Source organism: Amphiura filiformis, chromosome 12 (assembly GCF_039555335.1).
Source record: "Amphiura filiformis chromosome 12, Afil_fr2py, whole genome shotgun sequence".
Classification (NCBI taxonomy): domain Eukaryota; kingdom Metazoa; phylum Echinodermata; class Ophiuroidea; order Amphilepidida; family Amphiuridae; genus Amphiura; species Amphiura filiformis.
The window spans coordinates 51,847,236-51,859,547 of record NC_092639.1 but is presented as its reverse complement, the minus strand read 5'-3'; the positions used below and the strand labels follow the sequence as shown (position 1 = coordinate 51,859,547).

General features: G+C 36.5%; 1 protein-coding gene across 1 annotated transcript in view; it reads left to right on the top strand.

Moving 5' to 3' along the window:
• Positions 1-10,498, top strand: part of LOC140166376 (uncharacterized) — a 69,558-nt gene extending 59,060 nt beyond the window's left edge. The window contains exons 3-7 of the mRNA XM_072189827.1: positions 2,264-2,572; positions 4,701-4,745; positions 6,299-6,400; positions 6,959-7,055; positions 7,679-10,498. Coding sequence (XP_072045928.1) covers positions 7,015-7,055; positions 7,679-8,546 — 909 coding nt within the window. The 5' untranslated portion in view covers positions 2,264-2,572; positions 4,701-4,745; positions 6,299-6,400; positions 6,959-7,014 and the 3' untranslated portion in view covers positions 8,547-10,498. The remainder of the gene's footprint in view (positions 1-2,263; positions 2,573-4,700; positions 4,746-6,298; positions 6,401-6,958; positions 7,056-7,678) is intronic.
• The last annotated feature ends 1,814 nt before the right edge of the window (positions 10,499-12,312 follow it).

Below are 12,312 nucleotides of genomic sequence, written 5' to 3'. Positions count from 1 at the left end.
TAGGTATCGCGTGAACGCCGCAGTGCAGGGCAATATAGTCAAAAACGACCTTTTTCACCTTTTTCAGACCAACGCCCCCCCGAGCAAAAAACAAAACAAAACGAACCAATAACAAAATCGCATTAGTACGCTTATCAAGTAGGCCTACTCATGCAGAGATATCTTTAAAATTGATATTTTATTTGCGTGAAATGGTACCGTGCGATTGTAAATCGTCCCATTAAATCACATAGTGATTTGACGGTTTACCCTAGCCTAATACTGAATATTAATACAAGGAGTTTCTTTAATTTAGAAATGGTAAACCGTTGACAAAATTCATAATTTAGGCCGATTTGGTGTCAACTTTTATTTGTAAAGTGTTTTGTTTGAAAGCTTGTTAAAACTACATCTAATTTTACTATTTTACGTTTTGTTAGCTCTAACATTATTTACATTTTACTGATTTTAGCAAATGTAAATCGTCTGTCGAGATTTACCATTTTCATAATCACGAGAATGCAATGCGCACCCATATATCACGGAATCCCGTAATTATTTCAACATGACAGCGTGGTGTAATGGACAGTACTTCAGACGGTGAAACGGAAGGCTAGTGGTTCGAGCCTCAACAGTTTCACCTTTTTTTCTTTTTTTTTTGTGTGACTTATTCAAACCAGTAAACTATTCTTCTGTATTCATGACAATTGACATTGTGAAACAAGAAAATAAGTTTTAAAGCCCTAATTTATCTATGGCATGATAATTGATTTTTTTTAATTTGTAATAAAGACTCAAATAGATCCGGACATCTTTAAAGGTTATGAATATGGGCACTATAGCAATTGTAAGATAAACTATTCTTCTGTATTCATGACAATTGACATTATGAAACACGAAAATAAGTTTTAAAACCCTAATTTATCTATGGCATGATAATTGATTGTTTTTGTTTTAAATTGTAATAAAGACAAACATAGATCCGGACATCTTTAAAGGTCATGAATATGGGCACTATAGCAATTGTAAGATAACCCCCCCACACACACACTACACACCCCACACACACCACCACCCCGTTCAAGTTTCATACGTTTCATAAGTATTTTACTTATGGAGTGCTTGCACATAAGGTCATTAGTTCAAATCATCTCCTCTATAGGCACGCTCCAGAAGATATGCAAATGGATGGAGTACAAAAGAATTATTTGACCACTACCTAAATAAAAGATGAGTTGTTTTATTTTGTGCCCACATCATAGCCTATCTATTAATGAATAGTCATGGAAATTTTTTCACGCGGTACCTATGCATTGAACTATATCATGCTGATCACTCACATCTGTAAGATTAGTATGTTTGAAAAGAGCGCTATTGTATTCAATCTATGATTGTAGACATACACAGGTGATGGGTGCAAGCTGCTTGTAGTGCAGGGCGATATAGTCAAAATTTATACAATTAGTTGTTTTATTTTATACCCACATCATAGCTTATGCGCTAACTAATATTCATTGAAAATTTGGAGTGATTCTATCAAGTAGTTTTAAAGTTATAGCCAAAAGATTAAAATCAGATGTTAATTTTAGCGTTTGCCTCAGACAATCCCCGAAAAATGTCGTTGAAACGCTTTAGGCATCTTGAATGAAATCCAAAGTGTATATTTAATGTGGATAAAAATGTTCAATATTTGGAATTAGAAGAAAGCTGGGCAATCAATTAACACTTTTCTCTTCCCCACCCCCCATCATTCAATGTTGCGACACTTTGGAGACACGCTGAACACATTTGCACGTTTCAACATTGCACGGGAGAGTGGGGGATTTATTTTCCCCTAAAGACGCTTTAATGTTTCAAGACATATTTCGGGGATTGTAGGTAAAACCTGGCAAATTCAAAAGACTTTACCCACTTCGTGCAGCGCCATCCTATTGTGTCCGCCATATTTCGAAAAGGCTAATTCTAGTCTTGTCAAAATAATTGCCAAATAATAGTCAATTATTAACAGTATCACTCTCAACCTTAACCATTTGTGCGTATGTCTCCACGAAGGGTAGTTTGAAGAATATAGCACAGTATCACTCTCAACCTTAACCATTTGTGCGTATGTCTCCACGAAGGGTAGTTTGAAGAATATAGCATAACTTAACATAATGTAAGCATTTCTAAATAACACCTTTATATTGCTGACTAAGGAGCTTTAATTACAGCATGAATATAACAGGAAATATAACAACGATATAATAACAAAATATTGTTTGGTTAATTTTACTATTTATTATAGATGCAACCAGCAAACAAGTGTCAACGGTTTGTTCTAATGTTGAACCCTCGCTATTTGAGTTATATCCTGCCATTATTGAGACACCTATCACAGCAGGAACACCTATCACAGCAGGAACACCTATCACAGCAGGAACACCTATCACAGCAGGAACACCTATCACAGCAGGAACACCTATCACAGCAGGAGCACATATCACAGCAGGAGCACATATCACAGCAGGAACACCTATCACAGCAGGAGGATACCCAATTGATTATCAGGGAAATGCTGCTGAGTCGAGCGTCTATACTGACGAGTTTTATCCAGGTTAGTTGAGTTATGTAGACAATCAAATTACAGGTTTTTCCCCCTTCACTAATCATGTGGACTTTCAACTTACCCGTGTCCAACCAGCAATCCTGTAGATGAAGATCTAGATGTGTCCCATCCAGGTTGTTCGGTCTGGTGCCTGTCTGGTCATGCCACTCCCATCCAAAACCGTCCTATGCATTTTGGAAAAAAAAATCACCGACGTGGGTGCTGTTATTTATTGTCGATTAAAGTAATATGCAACTCAATCATTTTTCTATGTAAATTAAAGACAGAATTAAAAAGACTAGTTTGCATCTGACGTCATCTGTCAATCACACTCATGATGAGTTGCCGAACGCGGCGGTAAAACAGGGCGCCCTATGGTTAGTCTTGCACCTTCAAATATACAAACCGTCTTAAAAGTGAGGTCTTCATAGTAGGAAACTTTCTTTAATGAAGGCATTATGTCAACAATGCCTAGAGAAGTTGCCTTTTGCCTTGAAAAAAACTGTAATATTTTACCATTATCTGCGATTCCTGTTCACCGATAGGCACCAGATGAATCAACCTTCCTTTAAAAGCTAATAACCAACCAGTGACGTCAGACGCAAAATAGTCTTTTTAAATTCTGTCTTATAATCATAGGTTTCATTAGCATTGCCTCAACTTAGAAGTGGGTTCTTTCTTGTAAATACGTTGCTGCCCAGACAATAATGCTATTCATATGATCATTACTTGTTTTTCGCACAGAAAGTCAATCACAGGAAAACAATCTTTGGCATTTAGCAAAACATGAAAGCAATAGCTATCATCCGGCGACTGTTTAAAATCAAGTGAACATGGTGAAAGCAAATCAAATTGAAAAATAAAAAAACAATGTTATTCTCTTATAAGCAAACACTGCCTCCTATGCCCAAATTTGGGTGAATGAAGTTATATTACCAACTGATGGCGCTGTTGAAGAATGTCTTAGACAAGAATACCAATTATAAATAATGTTGACAATGAATACTTGTCAAATTCTCAAGTTATGCTGCCATCTATTGCCTTAAAATATACTGCAATAATAATTGTCGACGTCCGTTCCACACGACAATATTGCCTGCAATATTGATGTTGAATATGAAAAGCTCACAAGACTTTAAAGTCGTGGCGACGAACGTGTCTGAAAAAAAAAACACCACGCTTGTTGCAACTCTTTGACGTCGAATATATGAGCAATGTATTACTGTACTGCTTGATACTATAATACTGCTAAAATATTTGTTTGCTTAAAATTGTATTATGGTAAATTAAGATGGGTTCTTTGTAAATGTTTTTTTTAATTTTATTTTTATGTTTATGTGTATATTCGTTGTTTTGATTAAATTATAATTATTTGTTAGTTAAAAGGTGGTACATCGTTATCAGGCCTCGGCTTTGTGATGTACCTATACCTTCATCAAATCTTGTTAAGGTTAGCAACAACTTTAAACTGTTGCGATTTGGTAGTTCACAACATCTTGCGAATGGTATTGAGCTTTGGCAAAAATTGAATTGCTCAATTCATAGCGAGCTTGAAGAAGAATCTAAATATCACAGATATACTTTTGTAGGTCCTGTGGTTCTTGAGTTATGTTCTAAAAAGGGCTGAAACAACAACACTTTTGTAAGACGTAGATAACTCATTAGCAGCAATAAATTACGCAAGTTTTCAAAGTATATGGGTTGTAAAATGAACTTTTGCAAAATATCAAAGTGATATTTTTCAATAATATATTGATTTAGATAATGAAAATCGTTTTTCGGTTGCTACGACCAACAATACCTCGTCTACCCTTAATACACAATAATTGTATATAATATTGATATAATGTTTGTATGAGATTGATGAAAATAAAGATTGATTGATGTCCCAAGGACAAATGCTGTGTCCGCATTAAAATTAAATTCATATCTCAAAGACATAATTTGAAGTGGATTTTAGTAGTAGGATTTTTGAAGTAGGATTTACGACTGCATTTCAGAATGTATGCATGAATATTTTTACAGATTACATGCAAATGTTAAATTATTTTCTGTTCTGTAACTTATAGATATATTTGACTTCCATTATCTTAACAATTATTTACAGCAAGCGAATCTCTTCCTCCAATAATTACAGATGAATCGGCTGTCATTATTTCTAAGGGCAACACTTCTGTGCAATGTGAGTATAAAACCTCAATAGGAGCTGGTTCCACCGGGCGACTTTACCGTCAGAGAGAAATATAGGCCGTGACGTCATATGCCGCCATATCGTGGGTACACGCTGTGATGGTCGTTCGCCCTCCATGCGTGAACAGCAAAATCACCGTGATGATGCGCGATAACAGCTGCCTGGCAAGCTGCGCCCTGCGCGTAGTGTCCGACGCATGAACACACAGTTCATTTGTACTCACAAGATGGCGAAAGGCTGACGGCCTCTATTGAATATAATATATGAAATCCAAAAGAATGAGAATTGCGTTCTCACAGGTTTATGGTGATGAAAGGTTGTTCATGTACTATCGAGGAACGCATTAATACTTTCATCACTCTCTCTTAAAAATATGCTGAGAATAAATCTTGAAAAAAAGGCACACACAATTCTTACGTTAAAAGTTTCTCATGTTTATATTCTTTGCTATTTCTCACATCGTCAGTAAATTCGCCTAGTGACAAGACATGTATCCTATATATTTTGCAAAGGCGCACTAGCTGCCTAACAATAACATCGTAAATCCATACTTAAGGTATAAAGTATCATGTGTTTCAAAGCCTACTATTTGCTGTGATAATTACGTGAAATAACCTAACCTATAATCATATGCACAGGCCACCGACACCATTATCCAATTTCCGACTCTAACCTCCCGTTTTATTTGGAACATTTACGCAAAAAACTCCTTCGCAGTTTCAGAAAACTCGTACTGCGCATGAACTGCGCATCAACATCCGGGTCTTTGTCAGATATGACAACCGAATCTCCACCATTGACGATGCATGTGATGAACCGCGCCTAAATTGGATTCCCCCATGATTTTACATTCCTGTTTTCACGCTAGCAGTTTCAAACTAGCTCATCAATACTTTCCTTGTCTTATGCAAGTGTTCAGAAGACATCAAGACCCAAAAATAAAAGGAAGTGCTTCTTACCAAGTGCAAAGTTCAGCCACATTGAAATACTGTGGCGAGTCCTCAATGTTTATCTCCCAAGCAAGGTATTTCTCATATGCGCAACGGAAATGCGAAAAGTCTTATAACACAAATGTTGGTCCGAAGCCTTAGCCTGATATTACCACTTTAATATCTCTAGAACGTATAGCATAATCCTTTAATAGTATATCGAATCTGGTTTAAGTCGAGATTCATCCAACACTTTGGTTTGTTTTGGCACGTAGAAATATAAATATTACATTATAACGTTACTCATTAACGACATTAGGTAATATCTAAACTGAACAGTCATGTTAATACTCATGCTAAATTCTTAGAAACCTTAACACTAGCTAATTAACATGTTTTCTTTAATATAAATATAATTATACATATAATTGAAAATAGTCCGCATCATATTTGTTCTTGACCATTAATTTTTAGTGCCAAAAGGAGCTGCTTTATGACAAAAGTTCGTAAAAGATATTGACGAGTTCTTGTAAAAATTTTCAACACTAAATAGTTCTGTCCTCCTTATACACCTATTACAATTTTCACCAGCTTATGTTTTCTTGTCATTTACAGTACCAAAGAAGCCATCTGCTAGTGAAAAAACAACACCCTCAGAAGTCACACCAGTGCAAAAATTCTTCGACGATATTGTAGATTTCTTCAAGGAATTGATATGTAAGTGTTTATATTAACAAAATAGGATAGTGAAAACAAAACCAAGTTTTTCGTCTGTTTAACACCATTTCAACTACTAGTATTGCCTTTCTGATTGGTTAATAACGCCATAGATTCTTCTGAGCGACCAATTAAAATGCAACTTTATTATATAGGCTAGTCCTTTTCTGCCCTACCAACATTCTTACCAAGCTGCAGATTGGCTCAATAAATCATAACATTCTTTTTGTATAACCATTTAGCATGTAGTATAACCAGTAAGCGTGAAGGAGGTCGCATCCTATTCATTTAATAATAATTGGCAGGGTTGCAATGGTTGTAAACACACAGTTTAATTTGTTGGAAACCTCCGATGTAATAGATATTTTGAGTTTACTTTGTTGAAAGAATGAATAAAACACTACTTTTATAAAGTGCTTTTTTCTCAAAAATACTTTTGTCGAAAGAGGTTATAATTATATTAATTGAACAACATTGTGCTACACGTAAGGCATCAATAAAATGGCCAGAAATAGGTAACACAATAATCATAAATTGTACTTCATTTTCTTTCCTCAGCTAATCCACTTCTTTTAGCAGAAGTACTGGCCATTGCGACTGTGGCAATATGCTGTATGACAGTCACCATCCATTGCTTTATTTGGAGGAAGCAAAGGTAAGTCAACCTAATGATTGACGGTAATTTGACCCAGAATATACAATTCAAGTTGAAATCCATACACCCCCTATGGAAGACATGACCTTGATATCTCACACATGGGGTGTAGATTTCAAATGGAGTCAGCCATTCAGGTAACCCCGTTTGAAATTCTCTCCTTCTGTGTGAGAGAGATTATGGTCATGATTGTCTTCCATAGCGGGCCTATTGGTCTTAACTGGAGTAGCCAAATGAACCTGCTATATACTCGTTGTGGGTTTTCTCATACTGATTAACCACATATAACTATGAACGGTTTCTTTGTGTTACACTGACTGTAGAGGGCGACGTTGTCAATACAAAATGTGTAGTGCCATGGCCGCCATTAGTCGATCAAGAAGTTCCAATAGCCCGAGGTTTGCGCTGACGATGTGGCTTTGCAGGCTTCTTAGATAGACAAAACACGCGATCAGCAAAACAATTCGATAACGGCGTTGCTATAAAAAACAAACGACAGGTAAAAAAACTGGGTTCGTTGATTCATTTCGTCCGTGACGCACGTGGTTTACAAAAGATATTTAGAGAGGAGTAAATGAATATACTATTGGTTTAATTTATTCTTGTGCTTTATTATTACACAGGAACAGCTATCGGTTATACAGAGATGACAGCTACCGTGGTCAAAGATACCTTGCAAAGAATCTAAGCAACAGTGATATGCTCCTCAACATGACAGTACATGACAGCTGCAGTGAATCCGATTATGGTCCGATATCAAGATCCAGGTCGAGCAGCAAAGCTACACCTCCTGTAGACAGGGCGAAGCTAAAAGCCACCAAGCACCTCTCAGATCGTAGAGCAACTGTTACATGTGGCAATGGTGTCGGTTCTGGTCCTGACTCTGGTGATGAAGCCAAACCACGCCCTCACCCGAGGACAAAGAGCCTACCAAGCAGACCTGTAAACTATTACGAAACAATTGATGAAGTGAGGAAGAATGCTTTGCAACCTGTGCAAGAAGGCGATGGTGATGAATCCAGGAGTCGCAGCTTGCCTTCCTTGGTGGACGCCTGTCACCATCCCCCAGAACTGCCAATGAACAGACGTTCATCCAAATCGTGCAGAGATAAGCAAGGTCGTAAACATAAGAAACATAAGAGACAATCAAAGAAGCGTAGCAAGAATGAAGCGAATACAAAGGAAAATGTTGTGATTGACAATAAAGAGAAGAAGCGAAAGGAAACAAACAATGGATCTAACTACGAGAATTGCTGCAACAATCTTAAGAATTCAGAGGGTGTATATGATAAGTTAGGTCGCGAGTGCCAATCTCATCCTGAGATTATCTGCGATGTGTGTGTCACAGACAATGGAAAAACAAGAAAGGGACGACTCAGTCTACAAGTTGACACAAGTGTTTCACAATCTCCAAAGAAAGTTCAATTTCGACAAAGATCGTTTTCGCAAGATCAGTCGGTAGTTGAAAGTGAGATACCAAATCCTCATTAGCTGATCAAAATTTAAAACTTAAAAACGGTGTGTCAAATGGACTAAATAATAAATCACGTATTAATTCAGAAGAGCGGCCTTATTTCACTTTAGAGCCAATTGGTCCGCCACAAAATAATGTCGATAATGCGTCGAGCTCTGAACTATCTGTTGATGTGATTACTGGCAGCGTAGATACCTTAGAGGAGCAGATGATTATATCTAAAAATCATACGGACTCGTTTAAACGAAGCGTAAACAACGATCAGAAAATAAACCAACCGGATTCGTTAAATAACGCAGACTCAGCTTATGAAACGTACGAGATTGGATCATATGACAATTTTAAATTTGGAAAGAAACTATCTGAAACGGAATTCTCCGAAACAAAGTTAAGTGAAAAAGGAAAGGAAATATATGAAAATGAAACTTGGGGTCCTGTCGAGAGTCCGATTGATAGCAGTAAGGGTAATGAATTTTGCAACGACAAAAACGAGGAACAATTCGATGAAAGGGCATATCAAACGCTGGAACCACATCCTATACAAAATGAACATAATGCTTATCAAACGCTGGAGCCACCGCAAATGCAAAATGGTCATGAAACATATCAAACATTGGAACCACCGGTACAAAATGAACCAAAAAGAAGAAAATCTGAAGAAACCTTCTTTTGAAATGGAACTCAAGTAGCTTGTGTTTGAAAAAGTGTCTGGTATTGCTTCTACATGTACGCAAATGTTTTACATGACTTTTGCATTGTAACTAATGCTGCCCTCTGTTGACACTTTATAGAGATTGTTTTCTGCATATGCAGCCAGGTTCTGATACAATGATTTCAGAATTGGCGTTGTGTATGTAGCCAGTTTCGATTACTTTGTGGAAAGTAATTACGCCCTCTATTGGTGTAATATTAATACAATATCTACGTCTTCCATTTTTTAGCCTGCTTCGATAATTACCTATAAGTCATTTTTTGTAATTTTGAGAACAAAATACAAAACATGGATCAAGCCTGTATTAGTTACCTAATTACCTAATTATTTCTGATTATTCTTTTCAATTTGTCTCATTTGTTCTTCCGCAAAGATTGGTGAAAAAATATGTTTAAATGTATGCTTCAACCATAATTTGTACTTTGTTCTCACAATTACAATTACTTACGCAATTATCGTAGTAGGCTGACGATATACTCTATGTACTGACGGATTATTGCATATAAGATTGCAAAATATTTCTTTGTACTACACTAATATGAACAAAAAGTATTCCCATCAGAATTATATCAGAATGTCAAAGGTCAAAACAATTTTGAATCCCATGAATGACTAGTATGTGTTTTCTTCTTGAATTTGGAAAAGGTAGCCATTTTTTGAAGTTTGGACTGTAGCCACTTAAATTAAACTATCCACAAAACTCCCACAGTAAAAGATAGGGTGCATGTGCTGGGTACATTTGCAGACCTTGGCTGACCTGGTAGATTTTTGGTAGACCACATGGGGTGATTATCGAAATGAACTGTCCTGTCCTGTTGGCATGGTAGGAGAGTATCCTCCGCTTATAGTTTGATCAGCTCGTAATCGGCGTACCTTATAACATCGCGGATTAATATCAGTATATTTTATTTCTAGAAATGTCTTATGACAATTAGGCAGAAGTATCACAAATTATTATTTAAATCCTATACTTTGTTTATACTTTATTTAGCACGCACAATATAGACTAGACAGGTCAACAACATCACTCTTAACGTGGGTCTACTTCATGTAGTGGTAAAAGCCTAACAATTCCCGCCGATTACGCGCTGATCAAACTATAGCTTGCCCGACACGATAATCACCTCTTGAGCCAATCAACACAACATCATTACTTGTGATTAGATTTGGGTTTAGTGTTAGGTTTACCATGTTAACTGAGGTCAACCTAAGCTATATGTAATACGCATGTTCCCATTTGGTAATACTTATGTTCCCAATTAAAGCCTTAATGTAAGATCTTTTTAAATTTTTAGATTTTTCTTTTTTCTTCTAAAATGATAATATGCAATCATTATGAAAGTTCCCAATACATTTGGACGCGAAAACATTGGGAATTTGCAAAGAAACAACATCATAAACTTCACCTCTATCACTGCTCGAACATCTCGCACTATTTGGATTAGGATAGCGAGTGCGGCCTCAGAGTTAGTCTCCTACGCGGCCAGTTTGGTTACGCTCCCTCCACATGTGGAGGGAGCGTAACCAAGCTAGTTTTGTACGAGACTACGGTTTGCGATCGTGGCTGACATAAAGTCATAATCTTAAAAAATTATGACTTTATGTCGGACCAACAGAAAATCGTCCCGTTTTACTACAAATAGGACGAATTTGACAGTTTGCTCATAGGTTTAAGTTAGAACATGTGTAAGTATTACAAATATGCCAAAAAATCGGTTTTGAAAAAAATAAAGGTAAATTCTGAAAAAAAATCGTACATTATGACTTTAAGCTTGAAAGTCATCATGGGCATCGTTTGCATCACCTCAAGCATGTCAGTTGATTAATATAATGTCAAACATACGTTAAACTGTTTTTACAACCTCCAGGTTTTTTGTGTTAGAAACAATAGAATAACGAGACATATTGCGTAAGACTGTATTACTATATGTATGACTTATGCGCATAAACCAAATATCAGAGGTGTTTAGGGTAATTCGTCAGCTGTTATTGAACTGTTTCTCAGCAATGTGGCAACCCTTGATTTGAGCTAGTCATGAGTTCAAATGTATAATTACCTGTCTGAACATTTATTTCAGTTAGAATTATGGGCGTTTTTTGATATACGGTCACTGTGCAAAATTGCCATTACAAAAGAAAATAACCTATAAGACATCTCAGTATGAGACAATTCTATTAAACATGATCGATTAAAAGTACATTTCACGTATTTTGAACTGTGATTCAGAATTCCATAAATATATTGGCAACATTATTCATCACCAATTTAAATGGCTATTGGCTATGTTTGACAAATCAGAGCCACGCGGGTTTTTGTTGTAGGTTTGTGAAGTTATTTCTGTTTTTCTTTTGGACGCATTCGCTTAAAGATGACGGGTTCAAGAAGGGGGTTCGTTTGTAACTAATACAATAAGGTGCTCATCTTGTCTTTTTGTTTAATATGTATTTTAATCATCATTTATGGATCAGACACTGGACCTTTTCAAATTTTCGATTGCAAGTCTCATTTAATCTTTTGTCCTGCTTCAAATTCGTTGTATTGATTTTAGTTTCTGGGTGGATGCACCACAACTAACCAATCAAATGAAAGAATTTGTCAAGACTGCAGAAAACAAAAAGCCTAAGCGTTTTGGTTTCACACATTCTCCAATATATGAATTGATGCATGTAAATAGCATGGTATTTAACAATAGACACCAGGTCCAGGAGCATTGTTATGCTGAACCGAATATTTGAAAATACCCGTTGTACTCCTATGATACATATGGTTACATATCTTAAAGAAGACTGGTTTCGACTGGTTATCGGAACCTTCTGCGTAGCGTTTGTTACGCAGAAGCGTTTGTTACGCAATGAGTGAGTGAAGGAGGGGTCGATGGGCACCTTATTGCATCATGTGCAAATGAACCTCCTTCTTGAACCCGTCACCTTTAAGCGATTGTGTCCAAAAGAAAAACAGATATTACAATACATTGGCTTCGTAACTTCACATAACCTTCTACAACAAACCCACATGGCTCCGATATTATGTGTCAAACATAACCATTTAAATTGGTTATGAATAATGTTGC